General features: G+C 39.9%; 1 protein-coding gene across 2 annotated transcripts in view; it reads right to left on the bottom strand.

Annotated features, from left to right (window-relative positions):
- LOC149173159 (SAGA-associated factor 29 homolog A-like) overlaps positions 1-21,924 on the bottom strand; it is a 384,042-nt gene that overhangs the window by 285,335 nt on the left and 76,783 nt on the right. For both annotated transcript variants that reach the window (XM_089424522.1, XM_089424523.1), the window contains exon 2: positions 18,683-18,776. In XM_089424522.1, coding sequence (XP_089280648.1) covers positions 18,683-18,776 — 94 coding nt within the window. The remainder of the gene's footprint in view (positions 1-18,682; positions 18,777-21,924) is intronic.

The following is a 21,924-nucleotide window of genomic DNA, read 5'->3' as shown; positions in this document are numbered from 1 at the left end:
TTTCTGGACCCTCGCCGATATTTTCCCGATACCGATATTATCAACACTGATTAAAATAATTAATATTTTTAATGGAGTCCCTAAGTCTAAACTAAGGGAAAATAAAATATTAATGTGAATTAATATAAAATTGTGTTAGAAGGGTCCAAAAGTCATGGATCAAGCCAGATTTAATCTTAGTCGTTGATTAGGGACTTAATCTCGGCCATTGATTTGTCAACGAGAAAAGTATAAGAGGAGGCTTGAGGGTCACTTGGAAAAAACAATGAGGAAGACCAGACAGTTCAATTTCTGGAGCGGGGTTAGCTGAGAAATTCGAACTAGTGGTCTGGTGAGCAATCAGGAGGCAGCAAGTACGAAACAGAGAGAAGGGATCAGCCACTGGAGATCAGCATTGAGGCAGGAGAGGCAGACGCAGAGGCAGCAAGAGACTACGTAGTCACCAGAGGGCCTGCGTGGGTGACGCAGAGAGGCCCAGGGCTGACGCAATCAAGCAGGGACTGACGCAGAGTGTTTGGGAGCCACGCAGAGGTCAGCCAAGCTGACACTGGGACTAGGAGAAGCGCTGGAGAATTTTTTCTCTATGGGTAAGCCAGTTTGGCACTCTGTTGTAATGAAGAATTGTTGAATAATAAAATCCTCCCTTGCTGCACCAGTTTTCCCACATTGGGTTTTTCCGAGGACTATTGTCCAAAACATCTGTGTCAATGTGTTGATTCTTGTACATGTGTTTGTTTCTGTATTACAGTGTGATATCTACAGCAGAATTTATTTTAAAGTTTACTGAAGGAATTTCATAAATAGCTTATTGAAGAATAAGTAGGAAAAGTAAATCAGATGTTGCAATGATAGAATTTTCACATAGTATCAGAGCGAGTAATCAGAGATAGGAGGGGAAAATCAATCATGGGTCGAGAACATGATGCAGAGGCATCCACGTCAGGGGACTCACAAATTTTTAGAAGATTGTACAAGAGAAAGAGACTTCGATTTCTCTATGTTGGCTTCCGGGCTAGAAGAAGAAGTGGCTTGTATGACTAGTTCTGCATCATCAGAAATGTGGTATATAGACAGTGGAGCCTCGTGGCATATGACAAGAATCAGGGAATGTTTCTCAGAATATCGATAAGAGAAGATGAAATTTCAGATCACCATGGGGAACAAGGCAAAGTGTACACCAGTAGAGTAGGGTACCATAGTTTTTCAAACAGAATCGGGAGAACGGTTCCGTGCTACAAATGTGCTGCATGTACCAAGATTGGGGATGAACTCACTTTCTGTGTTGCAACTTCAAGGCAAGGGCTATGACGTCTACTTCATCAAGGAAAAGGTATATGTCAAACACCCAAGCTGGAAAAAGAAAGTGCAAATCGAGATCAAAAGTAACAGGTTGTATAGATTACAACTAGAATCACCAATGGCACTAATAGGTAGTCATGGAGACAAGGACTTGAATGAACTATGGCACAGAAAAATGGGTCATTTGCACCATGGAGCTCTGAGAATTCTCAGAAGCACTGTAACAGGAGTTCCGGATCTGAATACAGAACGAGATGATGTATGCAGAGGATGCGCTCTCGGAAAGTTTGCCAAGGCAGCATTTCTTAGGAGCAAACACAGGGCCAAGAGTGTACTAGGATTAATACACTCAGATATCTGCGGACCTATGTCCATCAAAGCTCTCATTGGTGCTGAGTATTTCCTTACCTTCATTGATGACCACTCAAGGAAAACTTGGATTTATTTTCTGAAAACCAAGGAAGAGGTTTTCTGTAGATTCAAAGAGTTTAAGGCTCTGGTGGAGAAACTGACTGGGAATAAAATAAAAGTTCTGCGCTTAGATAATGGTGGAGAGTATGTCGATAAGGACTTCACTGATTTTTGCGCTAAGGAGGGCATCAGAAGAGAGTGGACAACTCCCTACAATCCGAAGCAGAATGAAGTAGCAGAAAGAAAGAACAGGACTATTGTAGAAGCAGGTAGGGCCATGATGTATGATCAGGATATGCCGAAATTCCTGTCGGCGGAAACATGCAACACAACAGTCTATGTTCAGAACAAGACTCCTCATCAAGCGTTGGGCAAGATTACTCCAAAGAAAGTTTTCACAGGGAAGACACCTGAAGTCAGTCATTTTAGGATATTTGGGAGTTTAGCATATTGCCGCATACCAAAAGAAAAGAGGAAGAAGTTGGATCAAACTACGAAAAAGGGATATCTGGTGGGATATAGCGAGAACGCTAAGGCATACAGAATCTATCTTCCAGGGAGTAGGAAGGTAGTAGTCTGACAAGATGTAAAGTTCATGGAGGACAGGGCTTTTAGAAAATCTCGTGAGACGCCTTCCAAGGAGTAGTCAAAAGATGAGTCGTTGATTAAGCCTCCTCAACCAATGGAAGTAAAAAATTCTTCCTCAAGGCAGGAAAATTATTAGGATGAGGAGGAGGAGCTAACAAAATCACCTGTTGGCGGAGGAAGAACTAGCAGGGAACTTTGTCAAATTCTGCGAGATGCAGAGGACTTCATCGGTGCGCCAAGAAACAATAAGAGGGAGCGAAAATAGCCAGATAGATATCAGGCATTAGTAGCTCAGGATGGGGAGCCTGCCAGTTTCAAGGAGGCAGCTCAACATCAGGTTTGGCTAGACACGATGGTAGAGGAGTACAACTCCATAATGGTGAACGATGTCTGGGAGGTAGTGCCAAGGCCTCAAGACAGATCAGTGGTAGGTTTGAGATGGATCTACAAGATCAAATACGCTGCAGATGGCAGTGTTGAGAAATACAAGGCCAAGTTTGTGGCTAAGGGGTATGCTCAAAAGGAAGGAATTGACTACGAGGAGACCTTCACCCCGGTAGCCAGGTATACGTCTATTAGGATCGTGATATCTCTTGCAGCTCAGATGGGATGGGAGATTCATTAGATGGATGTCAAAACGACTTTTCTGAATGGGGTAATAGAAGAAGAGGTATACATTAAACAACCAGAGGGCTTTGAGACACATGAGAAGAAGTCTCATGTATGCAGGTTGAAAAAAGCCTTGTATGGGCTAAAACAAGCACCTAGAGCATGGTATGGTCAAATTGATGGCTACTTACAGAAGATGGGATTTGTCAAGAGTGACAAAGATCCAAATCTCTACTATCTAGTTGTAGAGAATGAGCCGCTAATCTTACTATTGTATGTGAATGATCTCTTTTTGACAGGATCATCCAGGCTCATCGGGGACTGCAAGAAGAATCTAGCCACAGAATTTGATATGAAGGATTTGGGACAAATGCATTATTTCCTAGGGTTGGAAGTTTGGAAGCAAAAGGGAGATATCTTCATTGGGCAAGGGAGATAAGCTACAGAAATCCTGAAGAGATTCAGGATGGAGGACTATAAACCCATGGCTACCCCAATGATCACCAACTGGAAGAAGATTGATGCATCAGAAGACAAGGATGTCGATCCCAGCTTATACAGGCAGCTCATAGGGTCCCTGATGTATCTGGTCAATACCAGACCAGACATTTGCTACGCTGTCAACACCCTCAGTCAGTTCATGGTGGAACCCAAGAGGGTGCACTGGGCAGCAACGAAACATGCTCTCAGGTATTTACAGGGAACAATCGATTATGGACTCTTGTACACTAGGAGTAAGGATATTAGATTGAGTGGATTTACTGATGCAAATTGGGCAAGAAGTTCAGTGGATCGAAAAAGTACCCCTGGGTACTGTTTCAACATTGGATCAGGAATGACCTCCTCGTGCGGTAGGAAACAGAAGTCCGTGGCTCTGAGCTCATCTGAGGCAGAATATATGGTGGCAAGCACAGCCTCATGTGAGGACATATGGCTTAGAAAACAGCTTGTGAACCTATTCAGAAGGAATATGGAGGCGACCGGGATCATGTGCGATAATCAGAGTTGCATCAAGCTCTCTGAGAATCCAGTGTTTCATGATAGGTCGAAGCATATTGATATTTGATGTCACTTTGTCAGGGACTGTGTCCAACGAGGAGTTGTACAGTTGAGCTACACTCCTACAGGAAAACAAGTGGCAGACATCCTCAAAAAGGCCCTTGGAAGGACAAAGTTTGACTACTTCAGGGAAACTACTTCAGGGAAAAGATGGGGATGGTAAAGAACCCGTTTCAGTAGCAGAAATGGGAGTGATAACTGCACGGATGCAGAGGGAGTTGCAGTGCAGATGCAGTGTTGGGAGAAACGACCAGCAGCACGGATGCAGAGGGAGCTGCATTAAAGGATGCAGAAGTGTAGAGGATGTTGGGCAGGGAGGCTTAGCATCAGCACAGTGACCAATGCCGGATGATCAGGGTGATACTCAGTGAGGCGTATTACTAGAGCACAGTCCTCGCTAAGAGGGTGTGTTGATTTGGGGTAGCATCGGATGTGCTCTAGCCACGAAAATTGGTGGAGAGGCTAAAGCACATGATATCTCCAATACCCAAAAAAGGTTTGGGTATATTCTAAACAGTTTGGGAGATATTAAAATAATTAACATTTTTAATGGAGTCCCTAAGTCTAAACTTAGGGAAAATAAAATATTAATGTGAATTAATATAAAACTGTGTTAGAAGGGTCGAAAAGTCATGGATCAAGCCAGATTTAATCTTAGCCATTGATTAGGGACTTAATCTCGGTCGTTGATTTGTCAACGAGAAAAGTATAAGAGGAGGCTTGAGGGTCATTTGGAAAAAACACTGAGGGAGACCAGTCAGTTCAATTTTTGGAGCGGGGTTAGCTGAGAAATTTGAACTAGTGGTCTGGTGAGCAGTCAGAAGGCATCAAGTACAGAACAGAGAGAAGGGATCAGCCACTGCAGACCAACGCTGAGGCAGGAGTGGCAGACGCGGGACATTTCAGGCAGACGCAGAGGCAGCAGGAGACTGCCCAGTCACCAGAGGGCCTGCGTGGGTGACGCAGAGAGGCCCAGGGCTGACGCAGAGTGTCTGGGAGCCACGCAGAGGTCAACCAAGATGACGCTGGGACTAGGAGAAGTGCTAGAGGATTTTTTCTCTGTGGGTAAGCCAGTTTGGCACCCTGTTGAATTGAAAAATTGTTGAATAATAAAATCCTCCCTTGCTGCACCGGTTTTCCCACACTGGGCTTTTCCGGGGACTATTGTCCAAAATATCTGTGTCAATGTGTTGATTCTTGTACATGTGTTTGTTTCTGTATTACAGTGTGATGTCTGCAGCAGAATTCATTTTAATGTTTATTGAAGGAATTTCATAAATAACTTATTGAAGAATAAGTAGGAAAAGTAAATCAAATGTTGCAGTGATAGAATTTTCACACCTACTCTCAAGGAACCCCTACTGCAGCAAAACTAAATTTACTTCTCCTACTTGATTTTAATATACATTATCAAGTTATTTTCTGAAAAATACTTAAGTAAATTACTTCTGTAGCCTACACCAATTTAATTTGATTACATGAAACAAGAAATTGAGCAAAGAACAAGATACATATGACACCGATATTTTTGGACAAAATAGTCCCTAGAAAAACACAATGCGGGAAAAGCGGTGCAGCATCTCTGAGGGTTTTATATTATTAAGCAGTAGTTCTGAATACAATGTTGGATGCCCTCCCTGCAATTTAGTTACAGAGAAAAATATAACGGTGGAAAACTAAGTGAGATTACCTCACTTCACCCGACAGTTTCCCGCTAATCCGGCAACAGAACTGGCTACACCGACTATCTCTGCGTTGGCCCTACGTCAGCCCTGTGTTGTCTCCTCTGCCTCCTGGAGCTTTTGCGTCAACCTCTCCCGGTTGTTCTGGCAACTCCCCGGCAATTCCGAATTTCTGCGTTGGCCCTTCTAGCTCTGCGTCAGGCCTGCATGGGCCCAGACTGGCCCAGCATCAGTCCCTCTAGGTGTTGCGCTGCCTCCACTAGTGTCTCTCCACCAAACTGCCTAATATTCCGAAACTATCCCTACCCCTTTGCTGCAGAATGATCACTTAGTTCGAATTTCTCAACTTCCTAGCCCCAAAAATTTCAAACTCTAGATCAATTCTTTCTCTCGATGTGTTTCTAAATGAACCCCAAGCCTCCTTTATACTTTTCTTGTTGAGACTTCAACGGCCAAGATTAAGTCTCTAATCAACGGCTAAGATTAAAAACTTGACTTGATCCGCTTTCTAGAACATTCTCACACATATTTTCATTAATACCCAATAATACTTTAATTTTCCTAAGTTTAGACTTAGGAACCCCATTAAAAATATTAATTATTTTAATAAAATACAATCCAGGTGGAATTTCACCAACCAGTTTTTGGGTTCTTTAGAACTCATGTGCCTTAGCCTCGCCACCAATTTTCATGGCTAGAGCACATCTGATGCTACCAAAAAATAACACTGTCTCTTAGCAAGGAATGTGTTCTAGCAACAATGTCCAACTACATGTTGCTCTGTCTCTGAAGCATCTCTTTTCCGCACTGTTGCTGCCACCAATGTTGTGTTGCTTCTACTACTGTAGTACTGCCCATGACATTGCCACTGTCACTACTGCATATGTACTACAACTTTCTCTCAAATGTTGCATCCGCTATGCTGCTAGCACTGCCACTGCTAACACTGCATTCATACTACAACTCAGTTGTTGAGAGAAGCCACTGAGAAACACCCAAAATTATTGAACTAACTGTGTTTAACATAATACCATGTGAATGTTGGAATCTGACTGCTACTAGTCTCTAACCCTCTGAATCTTCTGCATCTTTTGCACTATTACTGACTTCTGCACCACTGCCAACCTTGCTCTGCGCTGATCAGTCTCTGGTCTCAGGCTACTGCATCTGTCTCTCCAACCAACCCACTGCATCATCTGACACTAAGTCCATCTCGCTACTACTGAATCTCGGGCTCCCGTAGCAAGGAATTGATCCAAGAGGTGGGTTCCTCAAGGATCCTGCCCACATGTAGTCCTCCCGAGATGCGTGGGCACTCATGGCAAACTCATCTTCGTCAATTTTTGCTAGAGAAACCTTAGGATCATGTTTCTCATCCTTATCCTTTTGCTTCAAAGGACACTGGGATGCAAAGTGGCCCATCTCACCACATCTGAAACATTTCACCTTTGAAATGTCCTTCTTCCGCTTTCGCTTCTGTTGTCCCTTTGATGCTAGAGCTGTGTTCTCCTCCTCCTCCTTGGTCTTCGTGCCACTCCCACTGCTACCATTAAGGTTGACCTTAACCAAATCCCTCCTTAATTCTTCTTGTTGAAGAGCTACCCACATCTCCTCCCATGAAGGTATTCTTTCCCTGCATGATATACTTTGGACGAAGACTTGCGATCCATCCGAGACTCCATTCAAGGTCATCCTTACCATTGCGGTAAACTGAGGAGTAGACCCCACTGCAACAAGTTGGTCTCTGGTGTCTTGAAGACGTTGAAGATAGGAATTAACCCCTTCTCCCTTCTGCACCAATGTCCACTGCAACTTTTGTGCTAAGTACATCTTTCGCTATTCGGAAGGACCTTCATACAGTGAAGACAAAGCTTCCCACATTTCTCGGGCTGTAACTTTGCCCTACAAGTGTGAGACCACATGATCTCAAACTCCATTGAGTATGAACCTCTTTGCCTTTCCCTGCTCAGCCTTGTACTTCTTCTGATCGTTGTCCACGGGAACAGCCACAACACTCTTGACGTAAGCTTCGAGATCGTACTCCTCCAAAAAGGCTAAGATTTTGGTCTTCCATATGACATAATTGGAAGCTCCTTCCAACCTGTCCTGAACTCTGAGCCCATGTGATGCCATCTCACCCAAACTATTTAATTGACTCCTCTACTCACTGAGTAGCATTGGTCTGTTGCCTGGCAAGTGAAAAATTTGAACTTTTGGAGAGAAAAGTCCTCTGAGGAGAAAATTCCCCTTCTATGTGTCTTCGCTATTTTCCGACGGATTTTTGCACAGGCAGAAATTGCGCCCTTCAAGCACTGCGCTAAGGCTCTGCGTCACTCCCTCTGCCTCTACAAGCTCACGAACCATAAATTATACCTCTCTGTCGACTCTCCCAAAGAGAGATTTCCTCATAATCTTTGCTTTCCCGCCAAGGACTGCGCAATCCCTTCAAGGGGATTGGAATTGCTGCCAAATGCAGCTATTGGCCTCTTTGCTCAGCGTTGGATCTGCTCTTCCTATTTCAAAATCAATGCTCTAATACCATGTGATAATTCCTACTCTCAAAGAACCCCTATTGCAGCAAAATTGAATTTACTTCTCCTACTTGATTTTAATATACATTATCAAGTTATTTTCTAAAAAATACTGAGGTAAATTACTTTTACAGCCTACACCAATTTACTTTGATTACATGAAACAAGAAACTAGCAAAGAACAAGATACATAGGACACCATTATTTTTGGACAAAATAGTCCCCGGAAAAACCCAATGCGGGAAAACCAGTGCAGTAGCTCTAAGGGTTTTATATTATTAAGCAATAGTTCTGAATACAATGTTGGATGCCCTCCCCACAATCTAGTTACAGAAAAAAATATAATGGCAGAAAACTGAGTGAGATTACCTCACCTCACCCTGCAGTTTTCGGCTGATCCGAAAACAGAACTAGCTAACCCCGGCTATCTCTTCGTTGGCCCTGCATCAGCCTTACAAGATCTGCATCAGCCCTGCGCTGTCTCTTCTGCCTCTTGGAGTTTCTGCGTCAACATCTCCCCGTTGTTCCGGCAGTTCCGAATTTTTGTGTGAAGCCAGCTTTCTCCTCTGCGCTGGCCCTTCTGGCTCCGCGTCGAACCTGCGTGGACCCAGACTGGCCCAGTGTTAGTCCCTCTAGGTGTTGCACTGCCTCCACTAGTGGCTATTTGCCTCTCTGCCCAGTTTTCCCCAACTATCCCTACCCCTCTGCTGCAGAATGATCACTTAGTTCGAATTTCTCAGCTTCCTAGCCCCAAAAATTTCAAACTCTAGATCAATTCGTTCTCTCAGTGTGTTTTTAAATGAACCCCAAGCCTCCTCAAACTTTTCTCATTGAGACTTCAACGGCCGAGATTAAGTCTCTAATCAACGGCTAAGATTAAAAACTTGACTTGATCCACTTTCTAGAACATTCTCACCCATATTTTCATTAATACCCATTAATACTTTAATTTTCCTAAGTTTAGACTTAGGAACCCCATTAGAAATATTAATTATTTTAATAAAATACAATCCGGGTGGAATTTCACCAAACGGTTTCTGAGTTCTTTAGAACTCATGTGCCTTAGTCTCACCACCAATTTTCATGGTTGGAGCACATTCGATGCTGCCAAAAGCTAACAAAGAGCAAGTCACAGGTAGGATACAAGTTTCAAACTTCGTTTGAGATCAACCCAATGGATCAGACACATGGTCAGCATGTTTGTTGTTGCTTGACAGGGAGGACATCATCCGCTTTGGAGCCAGTTGTTAGCATTCATTTCTTCATTTCCAAGGGCAATGAAGAAACTAACGAGCATTGTGGGTTCCCCATATCAAAAATTTTGAGAAAACCTTTGGGATACTGCCATTCAAAGGTGTGATCCAAAATATGCAAACCAAGCATTCAAATTTGCCCATTATGGTCAAGAATTCCAATTGCAATGTTTCAAGGCTTCAAAGACATGTGGACAGCCAAGAAGTTTAGTTTGTGCTAATATATGGACAGCCAAAAGCACAAAAGGAAGCGATCTTTTGGAAACATTTTGATAAAGCGCGGACAATTAATCCATCGGCACTATTTTCGTTTCATTTTGGATGAGCGCTAACAATTGAATTGTCAGCACAAATTTTGCTATGTTTTGATACCACGCTAACATTTAATCTGTCAGCGGTTCCCCTCCCAATATGATGCACGCCAATTAATTTGTCAACAACTAGAGCAGATACATTTTTTGAGATGGCAATCAAGGGTTCTAATTATGATAAAGCTCATGCAAGATGGATTCAGCACCAAGCTTCAGTTTTGATGAATCAAACCAGAGATACATGGTGAACTTACTATTTTGAACATGATGACAAAACTCTGTTTTTTTTAACTATGTTTTTCAGGTAAAAGACAGTAACTTTGGGCGCAGTTTCCGAACAATTGGAAATGATTTTTTGAAAACCCAAAGAGGTCTTTGGTTGGAACAGACCCATTAACAAAAACCTCTCAGTTTTTACACAGGTGTCATGGTTTGAGAGATACGAAGGAATATTTGGAGCCTATTTTTCAGGAATTCGCCAGAATTAATTTTTCTATATTTAGAAAAATGCCTAATCAACTTTCAATTGGAGAGCCACCTCATCATTTCAACTTGGGGATCAGATATTATCTCCTCCTTGATTTTTTTTTATTTAGTAAGTTAAAGATAGATGAAGAGGTTTGAGATCCATTATTTTTGGATCTTGAACAGTTTGTAAGTAGTCTATAAAGTCGATTGTGAACCAAGGGTTCGGTTTTTGTTGGAAAAGCTATTATGCTCTGTTTATTTTTTAATGTTTAATTAAGAAAGCCTAAAGCTACAGCAAAGATTCTTGTGTTGGGTATTCTAAATTTGTTTTCTCTAGTTTGATGTATTTCTTTTATGTTGCCATGATGTATTATCTTCTAATGATTGAATGAAAGAACATAAATAGAATTAGTTCATTGTGATGCTCTGTTTATAGATTCAATTGTTTGCATTCTTCTTTCTAAAGCTGGTTTCGGAATTCATCTATTTTATGCTCCTTCTCAGTGGACTATTCCTCTCATATTTTGTCTTTCATTACAGCAAATTAACGATTCAGAATTGCTCAGCTACCTTGCCTTTGTTGACTATTTTAGTGTGATCTTACATTAAGCCAAAATAGACTCCATGCCCAATGGTATTCTTCTCAGACTTACCTAATTTTTCAATCCTTTACAATAGATATAGTCTTTGATTTGAATACATAACCAATTCTTTTTACTGAGTTATCTGTAGGAGCCCCCTCTAGAATAAAAGGGCTAGATTTCAGTCTTTAAGACAGTTTGTGGTTACCTTGGGGTTTTTCTTTTATAGCCAAGGAAAAACTTGTGAGTGATAATACAAGGAAACGAAGTTGCCCGAAGGAAGCCTAGATGACCACAATGAAGGAAGAGGTATGTATATATTTGATAGATAAAGTCATGTCATCATATGGTTATAGATAGAATGGGTATAATGCTCTATCTCATGGGCATGATAAAAGAATTAGAAACTCTTCCTTTAGAAAGATGTATGAAGGTATTTAGACAAGGTGCCTTGAACTCTTCTACATACTGATAAGATGAAATCAACATAATATGACCTCATATGGAATATGAAGTGGTTGACAATCATGGTTCCTATGTTGAAAGAACCATGTAAAGAAGATCCTGAGGAAAGCAATATGTGAAGAAAGAGAGGAGAGTTTGTGAAAGATGCAACTATAGTCACATAAGATAAGATAAGTGATCAACATCTGATAACAAGAAGGATTAACTATGACATCTCCATGAAGAAGGTATGAAGACCTTGATAGGTATGTTGGAAAAAGAGAACCTTGGTAATGAATGTCTTGGAGATGGATTCATACATGTGTAGGATGTTGATGTTGCAAGAACTTGATGTTAGGACAAAAGGCCATCATAAAAAGGTAACTTTTATTTGATGTTCACTTTGATTTTTGAAAACATATGGATGGGTTGTTACACAGCTACCGAAAGAAGGTTGTAGAAGTGAACTACAACTAGTACTCATGTGATTGGATGGAAGATCCTGAAAGAAACATGACTTGGAAGAGGTAGTTGTATGAAGAAAATCCATATGTGAACTAGAAGATCAATTTCCGATGAAGAAAAGGATGGCATGACTATTGGTTCAACACTATGGTTCGTTGAAGGGAAAGTGATGGAAAAGATCCTCGATGTCCTACAATAAAGTGATGAAGAAGATGAAGTTCATGACATGGTGCATAAAGAGGAGCCCTACAAGCAGTTAATAGTAACATGATCTCCACCAAAGAGAAGATAGTTGTTGTTGGTAACAAGTCCCTGGGTAAGAGGGAGCTTGGGTATATTGAATATTCCTTTTACAGGAATGAATAGATCCTCCCTGGTTAAGAGGGAGTGACTGATGTGACTCTCTACTTCATGTGTCATGCACTAGACCAAGATTAACAGCCGTAAGTCTTAGCAAAGGCCATGACGCAGAGATGGACACATCATTCTTGTCTTCATGTTATGAAGAAAGAATGGAGGATTGGGTAAGCATCTGGTTTCCGATACTCTTTGACGATGTGGTAGGGCATCTAATAGGTAAGAGTAGTCAAAGAGGAAATTCCTTGAGGATGTGTTATTCCAAGACAGGAATTTTCCTAGAAGGACATACCTTGTGAACATCCGAGCGGGGTATGTGCCTTAAGAGACAATGATGATGGTGTTTATCAGTCATTGTCTCGCCAGCATTGTGCTCAGATCTTATGGAGAGATAGAGTTGTAGTCAAGGCCTTGCTATGTGACAATGTTGGTTGATATGATTAGATGCAATGAGATAAGCTGAAATAATAGCTTATGAGATGGCTTAACAATTCGACTCTTCTTATGAGAATTCTTCAGTATGAGAATGTCCAAGTACCATGTATGGATTATGAATACCTCCCTCATTAAGAGGGAGTGACGAAATGCGTAACTGAGAGTGACGAAATGCGTAACTAGGTTCGGTCTTCATAATGTCTATTGTAATCATGATTTTATGTATTTGATGAAATGAGAAAAATAAATTTATTATTTATGTCTTAAAGCATGGGTTTCATGCTCAAGGTAAATTTATTTGTGGGTCCAGCACCCATTGAGTGCTTCTAGGTTTGTCATAGAATTATGAAGTCAAAAGATTCATTGTCATACATGTAAGACCCCTTTGGGAAAGTTGTATCTTGTAAAGAAAAAATTTGTAGAGTCAAAAGTGTCATAAAGGCCCTCCAAGACATTGTCAAGCAAGTCGACCTACATGAAAGATCAAGTCGGCCTCATGGAAGCAATTTGTACCCCTTGAAAGCCTATATTTAAGAAGGAACTCAACCTCGTTTGGATACAACAAGAAGCAAGTTCAATCTCAGAAAGAAAGAAGTAGCAAGACTAGAAGAAAAAGACGAAAATCAAGGATAAGAAGAAAAGAAGCAAGAATGAAGTTTTGGACCTCTCTCTCTTGTGTTAGGATTTCTAAAGTTGTTGGGCAAGTCAAAGTTGTTGGAAGTTGTTGGGCAAATCAAATTTGTTGGAAGTTGTTGGGCAAGTCAAAGTTGTTAGAAGTTGTTGGGCAAGTCAAAATTGTTGCGCAAGTCGAAGTTGTTGGAAGTTGTTGGGCAAGTCAAAGTCGCTGGAAATCGTTGGGCAAGTCAAAGTCGCTGGAAGTTGTTGGGTAGGTTGAAGTCACTGAGGTGGAATTTGTTGGAGAAGTTGTTGGGGTCGAAGTTGTTGTTGGAAGGTCAAAGTTTGTTGTTGTAAGTTGTGTAAGGAAAGCTCATCAAGAAGGAAGGTTGACTTAGTCTTGGAGGGGTCTTTGTCAAGGATCTTAGGTCTAGGAATTCGTAATTTGAAGATTCTATAAGAAGAGAAGAATTCTTGTGTGGATTTTCCTCTCAAGAGGAGAGGTTTTGGCCTTGGCTAGCAACCTACATTTTGTGTCTTTGTCTCTTTGATCTTCATTGTTTAATAGTTGTTTGATGATAGAAAACACAATAATAATCAAGTTAAAGAAGAAGCTAATCAAATTAAGTAAAACGACATCACAAGCAATTATCAAAGTAAGAGAAATCACGTAATTGAGCTGCCCCTAGATTTCTCAACACCAAGGCTCTCAACACTTCACCCGGGGGTGTCAATACATCCTTTGGTGGACTTGATCCCCAATTAAATTTCCCAGCCCATGATGAAACCACCTGCCAAATACATTTAATGTCCAGTGCTACATCCTCACCATCAGGTACAATAATTCATTAGTGCATCTAAGTGAACCAAGCTTGTTTATCAAGGGCACATTGAGACTTCATACTGGGCTTTCTTTCCAAACTTGGGGCTGCAAGTTTGTAATAGTGTTACGTCCCTAGGTAGGAGTGGTTAATAAACAACCTTATTAGGTGTTCCCAACCCCTAAGGGGAAAGACAGTTCCCCGGTACATCCTTCATTTGATAGGTGTCATGTGAATGATGATGAATGGATGGGAATACAAAGGACTCAAGGCCAAGTGCCATGGATTCAAGGGTGGCAATGATGAGGTATGTCCAAATATTGGGTGTATAGATGTAGGAGGGAGCAATCATGGATACATGAATTACCCTGGCCTTTGTTTTTCCACCCCTTTATTTTCCTTTTTCCTTTTCTTGATTTTTCTTTGCATTACTGCTCGGGGTTCCAAGAAATTAGATCATGTTATGTATGATATGAAGCAGTTATTACCCCCTTAATGTGGGGCAGCGTATCGCCCACCGGGGATTGGGACATGCATGAGTTCCTTAATGATGTCGGGGGCACTCATGGGGTCGTAGGACTAGGGTGATGGCCATGATGAAGGGGTAGAGCTCATGTTTGGCTTTTGTCCACATGCTATATTAATGTCCCGGCCATCTTTTGCATTTTATAATATTCTTTTCTTTTGTTTCTTGCTTGTGGCCATGATATGCTTTTAACTTTCTTTTAGCTGCATCAACCTCTGGGGCAACATTTCCAAGCCCAACCCAGATATGTGGACAAGGGGAGGGGGTGTGCTAGTGCCTTGTGGACCCAGAGAAGGAAAATGATGAAATAGGGCTTGTAATGTGCGAAAGGGAGTGAAAAAGGTGGAACAGGAAAACGAGACCACGCAATCAAAATCGAGGTTTCCCAAGTAGTGCCCTTCCTGAAAACATAGCTCAATAGGGGAGTTCCCATGGGACTAGGATTGAGGATTAACTCCCCCATTTAAGGTGAGGGAATAAAACCACAGTCAAATCCCTTCCTTCTTCCAAGTCACCCAATAATCCATGCCCAAGGAAAAACAAGCATAAGCACCCGATTGCCTAATGAAAAACATACCTTTTGACTTCGATTGCCTACCTTCTAACATATGCTCTAGATAGATGGGCGAGGGGGCATATGATTGATGCAGGGAACGGAGATCAAAATAGCACAATGTATCGGCTACACTGGTGATTGTCCAAGGCTGCTGGCTGAAGAGAGATCTAGGAGAAAACTTTCTCCTATGGGGTCACCGACTTTTGGTGGGTAACAGATACTAAAATAATGAATTTAGAATAGCAAACAATTAAGAAACACAGCCACAATTTAATACACAAGTGACACCAGCGAAATAATCTGAGCCATATATTAAAATTGGGATCTCAGTACATAAAATGGGATGAAACAATGGAACTCGGACTTGCAAAGCAAGCTGAGAACCCAAAATGATGCCTCTAACCCAACTGAAGTATGGTCGTGGATGAGAAATGTGCATTGCCCAGTGAATAATTTGTTGTTGGTTGCCAATTGAAATGATGATTTATGATCAAAATACTACTCGGATCACCCTGAAACTCCACCTACGGACTCCTCTCCAAAAACCCACAAAAACCTGGAAAGGATTTGGCTAAGTTCCAAGCAGTGAGGAAGCCTTCCAATAAGATGTGTATGGCCCAACTGGCCAACTGGTGCATACTTCTGCAAAATTCCACTAGCTGGAAATAACCCCAACTCCACAACTGAGAAATTCACCCCTAATCAAAAATTAGCCTATGGAAGGCCCTAATTCCTCTACCCTTCAAGCTCCCAAACAACCCAGCTCTTAGCCCTGCACAAACTTTCTACAGTGAGACCCATGCACTGCTAGAAAACGGTAAATTTGGCCTTCAAAAATGCCCCCAAAATTTCCCTGCAATTCACCACCAAAATTCTAGCTAAAAGATGTAGAACCACTCCGGCAATTCCCGCTCACAAAATCTCTGAAGTTGGCCCAAACAAATGTCAATTTGTATTGCCTCTAAGTCTACGCCCAAGAAGTGCGCATTGTTGACTCGAATGGCTGAAGATAACACCCTGTGGAAGCCCTGAAATAGACTCCCTGAACTAGCTTGGATTTCGCCTGAAACCGTTGTGCTCAATAGCACTCCAACCCTTGCACTGAACAACTCCAAGAGAGGTTAATTTATGAAGTGTAATGGTCAAAAGATAAGATGGAGTGCCCCCTCCTTGCCTTCAAATATGCTTGGCCCAATATGCTCTCCTTGGTGGCCCCAACCTTGCCTCCAAAATCGGACACCCTCTCTAGTGGGGTGTGCATTGCCTCCTTGTGGTTGCCCACTTGAGCGTGGGTCCTACTTCACCCACATCTCCCAAGTCTAAAATGCCAAAATTGATCCCCAATCCTTTGCCTCTTTGCCCAAGGTACAAAATGGGCTAAAGGCTATCCTTCTAGCAACCTCATGTGATAGGGGATATTACACTTAGTCCACAGGAATAAAGTGCCTTGAATAGCTCATTTGTCATAAAGATACAGATAGCTCGCATCTTTGAAAATAGTAACTAGAGTCGGTCTTCATAATTGGCATTGTATCAATATGTATTCTAAGTGAAAACAAAAGAAGAAAATTATTCTTATTCTCTAGCATGTTTTTCATGCTTGTTTTAGTCAAAAGAAAATGTAAAAGGGCATGTTCTTCGTGACCCTTGTAAAAGAAGTAAATTTGAATATTGTAATTGTAATTTTGTCCCTCCAATCTACCAAGTCAGCCCTCCAAGGATCAAGTCAGCCTGCCCAAGAGACGTGTCTCTCCGCCTGAACGAACAACTATAAATAAGAATCAATTCATCTCCATCAAGTGCAGATTTCGTAGGATCTTTTCTGAGGGATGAGAGCGAGTTTTCTGATGCACAAAATCGAGATTCCAGAGGCAGAATATAGGGTGATATCTCAGGCAACATACTACTGTGAAAGAGGCACTATACTCCTGTAAAAGGATGAGCTACTTGAGGCACTGTACTTCTGTAAAACGTGAACTTCTGAGGCAGATTATTTATGAGATAACGCGAGCTCCCTATAGCAGTTCCTTCTGTGATAATGCGAGCTTTCAGTGGCAACATACTCCTGTGATATCCAAGCTCATACTTCTGTAATTGGTTGACTATTTTGTGGAGAAAATCATGGCAGAATTTGGAGGGCTGACTAGGCATGATTGGTCTACTATATGACCTGGATTCCTCTTGTTGACGAAGAATCTATAAGGAAAGGATTGATGATTTTTCCCCTTGTGGGTTTTGCACTGGCCTCTGGCCTAATTTCTGGTGTCTCTTGTCTCTTGTGCACTGTAATCTTTATTTTCTTGTACTCGAATTGATAATTGCGTCATGAAAAATTAAGAAAAATCTAACAAGGAATCAATAATATCTCCACAAGTAATTATCATGTTAAGAAATTCAACCTTGCAATCGAATTTCAACATGCATAACCACAGAAAAGTAGTGCCACAGATAGCTCGCATAACCACAGAAAAGTAGTGCCACAGATAGCTCAGATAACCACAGAAAACTGTGCCTCAGGAAACTTGTATAACCACATAAGAATGTGCTTTAGACATCCGAATTTGTCCTCTACAGAACCTGCGAGTTGGTTGCCAAATGGTGAAGTAATAGTGCCAATAAATAGTGTTTTCTTCATCCAAAAAGGTACCTCTAAAGGCTGAGCCAACTTGTCTTCTGGAGGGCCGACTTGGTCAACTTGGGGACCCGGGACACATATACTTTTTAAAAATTCAACTTTTCTTTTCTTTTCAATGTCCAAATGGGGCATGACAAAAACAATTTTTCTTTTGACTCAAATAAATTCTTTTTGACTCTTTACAAAATCATAATGATAATATACATTATGAACACCAAACCTAGTTACAATTTCAACACCTTAGAGGCGGTTAGAATACACCTTTGAAGTGAGGGAAGTGAAGCCTAGGTCACAGTGATGGATCTTCCATGTTCCAGTGGTTTGTCATTAGTGAACACCTTGTGCCCCCTAGTGACAAAAGAGTTGTAACAAGTCCATTCAAATCTTAATGGTTTTTTGAGAAAGTCCAACAGGGATGAAGCAGAGAAGCTCAAAATAGACCTTCTGTAGAACACATCTAACCCTAAAAGATTTTATCATCCTGGTCATGAGACCCTGAAAGCTTCAACATCCAAGTCATCTAACCTTGAATCCTTTTAACATCCTGGCCAGTTAATGGGGCCTTTCAATTTCTATAGAAGCTGAATTTATTATTGGAAATGCCCGTTGACATATATGGAGCAATAAATAGTAAAAACCTTTTTGCTGTTGCCACGATATTACAGCCAAGTGTACTGGATATTAATATCTGTAAGAAAGAGAATAAATCATATCTTGCTAATTTTGTTGGGAAATTAAGGATTCAGCTCTGAAATGGTTCTACTTTGGGCATAGTCATAACTTTATCGACAGCTTGCAATCCAGATTGCAAATTCAACAACACTTTTCTCTACTGCAATTACTTAGTTTCAAAATACAACATTTGTATAGACAACCTTTTTCCTTGAATGCATATCAATTATAACGAGTCCCACATTCTTGAATTGATAAAGGAATGAAACTGTTGAAATTTGACTCTCAAAAAACACATGAAATGAAAAATGATTATTGATACATGATTCTGAACAAAATACAAACCATGATCAACTAGACTTACCTTTGTTCACATTCCGCAAGTTCTTTTGCATTAACATACAAAGAACGGAGTTTAATCCATAAGTTATCCTCATACTTTTTAGCTGTCTCAAGAGCTGCATTTGAAGAAATTCAGAAAATAATTAAAGTTTTAGCAACAAATTAATTCACATATATATGAGCCAAATTCAGAATTGCATCTAAAGAAATAAAGAGATACCTAACCTAAACATTTTGTGAGTTCTACAGCAGTATACAGACTGGTGGCAAAAACAATGTCAGATTATTAGATGTTTAAGAGAAATTGGACAATAAGTGATGACGAACATCAGCATAGCATGTTACATAAAAGAAAAATCAGATGGGAAAATACATGAACAGCCAGCCAAGAATTTTAGGCATTTACACAATCTCATATACTCTGTTATGTAATCATCATTTATTACTAGCAAGAAGCCATACCTGAGAAAATGCATGAGGCCTGGTCAGTGTTAACTACAAGTCCTTACATTATCTTGTCACAATGTGAAGCAGTGAGGAACACGATGGACCCAATCGACCTGTTATCACAAAATCTAGCAAGCATAGTGCAAAGCCTCACTAGGTAACCTAGGTCTTATGGCAGCAAACGAGATTAGCCACCACTGTCACGGTTCACCTAAGCAGCCTCTCTCCCACTACTCTATGGTTGGATGTTATCCCCACAATGGAGGCTTCCCTGGCAGGACTTAAAGGTTAGATGACTAGGGTTCCAAGCCAAATGGCTTTCTAAGAGACTTGCAGATAAAATCACCTAAACATATCTTCAACAAACAAGGGTTCAGAGGTGATAGGAGTCTAATGATTATGGGAGAAGGTACCAGCAAAACCTTGAAGGCCAAGATAAGAGTTACAAGTGTTCAAGTACACTTTCCACCAACCCCAATAAACTAGAAGAAAGCTGTTATAAGAAAGGGGTTTTATAATATGCAAACTAAGCATGCAAAAGCAAAGAAATAGACTATAAGGATTTTGTTATAAGAATATCATATAATATAAGTGATATTGTGTGTGTCTGTTGCGTTTATCACAAGTGGTTAGGAAGAACGATGATTCTTCACTCATGTTCATTTCTCCTAAGTGATATATTGAGCTCATATTCAGTATATTGTTATAATGACTTCAAGTTGTAATCCTTGTTGTTGAAGGGATTTAACTTTTAAGCCTTGAAAAAATATCTTACCCTTACCTACTAGTTGGAGGGTGAAGTGTTTGGTTACATGAGGGGAAAAATTAACTTTATACTTTAATATATATAGATATGTATGCCATAGCTCAAAAAAGTAAAAAATAAAAACATCCACATAATGAGCTCATATTTAGTATATTGTTATAATGACTTCAAGTTGTAATCCTTAATGCTGAATGGTTTTGAGCAATGAAAAATATCTTACCCTTACCTACTAATTGGAGGGTGAAGTATTTGGTTACATGAGGAGAAAAATATTAATTTTATTCTTAAATATATAGATAAAATATATCAGAGCTCCAAAAAAACCTTTACTCTTCAATATATATAGATAAAATAAATCATAAATTAAAATAATAAATTCTTCATAAATTACCATAAAAATTATACTCCATAAAATAAAGTTTAAACAAATAAATTTCCTAATAACCAGCCTAGATTTATCTTAAATATGGATCTACCAAGTGCCGAGACTCGAGAGGGATCAAGTCCGAAGTTAAGATGGATCTAAGCTGGTACTCTTGCATTCCATAATAGATTTCCTCAACTCTTTAAATAGGCTTCATCATAATAAATACCATGGGCTATGCAATACCATGGGCTTGTAAACCACCATTGGTAAACCTATCAAATGACTAATTCAAACTTATCTTAATAATTATTATTTTTTAATTTTAATTTTTTATTTTGTTTTAAATATTTGACCAAGTCAACATAATATAACAATACATAACATTGCGCAACGTTTTGCAATATTTGTGCAATATCAGTTGTAGAGCACCTTTTGGTTAAATTACACGTTATAAATTATAATATAGAACTACGAAAATACAAAGCAATAAATAATGATTATTGACTTTTCAAGAGCTAGACTTCAAATCAAAAATAGAAGACCTTGACGGAGTCCCATTTCCAAAGTGAATTAGCGATCATATTGTATTCACGATACACATGAGGGTATATTATAACCTCAAACAAATATGAAGCCTCTTTTAATTGATTTGTCGTCTTCGAATTTGAATCTCCCCTTTCACCAACTAAACCAACGAGAAATTTCCAAATACCTACGAAGTTCTTAATTCTTGTATCCATGACTAGTCTCAAAAGAAGGATGAAAATTCATTATTGCAACATAATTGTTTGATCCAATTGCCGAACCAACATTGAATCTAATTGTACTCCTAAAAACAAAATACTTCCTACATTCCTAAAGATTTCCTAACCTTGGTTGTAGCTTTATAGAAAAATTGTTTATCATGGATTACGTATCTTGAAAGACGATTTATATTAATGAAAAAGACCACATACTTGACTGTAAACTTGGAAAGTAAAAATTCATTTATCTATAGTTAATAAGATCTACCTTTAAGATTAAAACCCCTAATTCAAAGAAAGAGTACCCATTAAAATTATAAAGATCACCATGGCTACATGGCACAAGTATTTATGGTAAAATGTGAGTGACTTAAAAGAAGTTGAAGGAACTTTACTAAAAACAAGCTTTGAAATATATTATTTCACATTCAAATATCTATTTTATAAATAAAGCCAATTGTTTAAAATAGTAAGTTTAAAAAAATAATGATTTCAATATTTAATTGTTTAAAATAGTAAATTAAAAAAAATAATGATAAATAAAAATCCAAATTTTAATAAAGAAGATATTACATAGATGTATTATGTAGAAGTTAAAAGAATTCCATTTAAAAATTGAAAGTAGCATTTTGCTCTTGACCCTTATGGAGTGTGGAAATGCATGCCAAGGAGGGAGGGGAGCAGATTGCCACCCCATTGTCAACCCAAGCATTAAAGAGGGGGATGGTGTGGCCAGCCGCTCCCATGTAATCACACATGCCAATGCTTAATGACAATGCAAAGCATTAATTCGGAAATCTCTGAGAGCTTCTTGACTTCCTAGAATCATTGGGGGCGAACTGCTAATATCTAGTGCCAACGCTTTGTTGTCAGGCTACTTGTGGGATTTTTCCTTCATGGCGCCTGCAATAGTGGCTTAACCATTGTGGAAGGTCCAAGCC

Source organism: Pinus tabuliformis, chromosome 4_2 (genome assembly GCF_031772625.1).
Source record: "Pinus tabuliformis cultivar Carrire ecotype Pingquan chromosome 4_2, CPIR1, whole genome shotgun sequence".
NCBI lineage: Eukaryota > Viridiplantae > Streptophyta > Pinopsida > Pinales > Pinaceae > Pinus > Pinus tabuliformis.
This window is presented reverse-complemented; position numbering and strand designations above follow the sequence as displayed.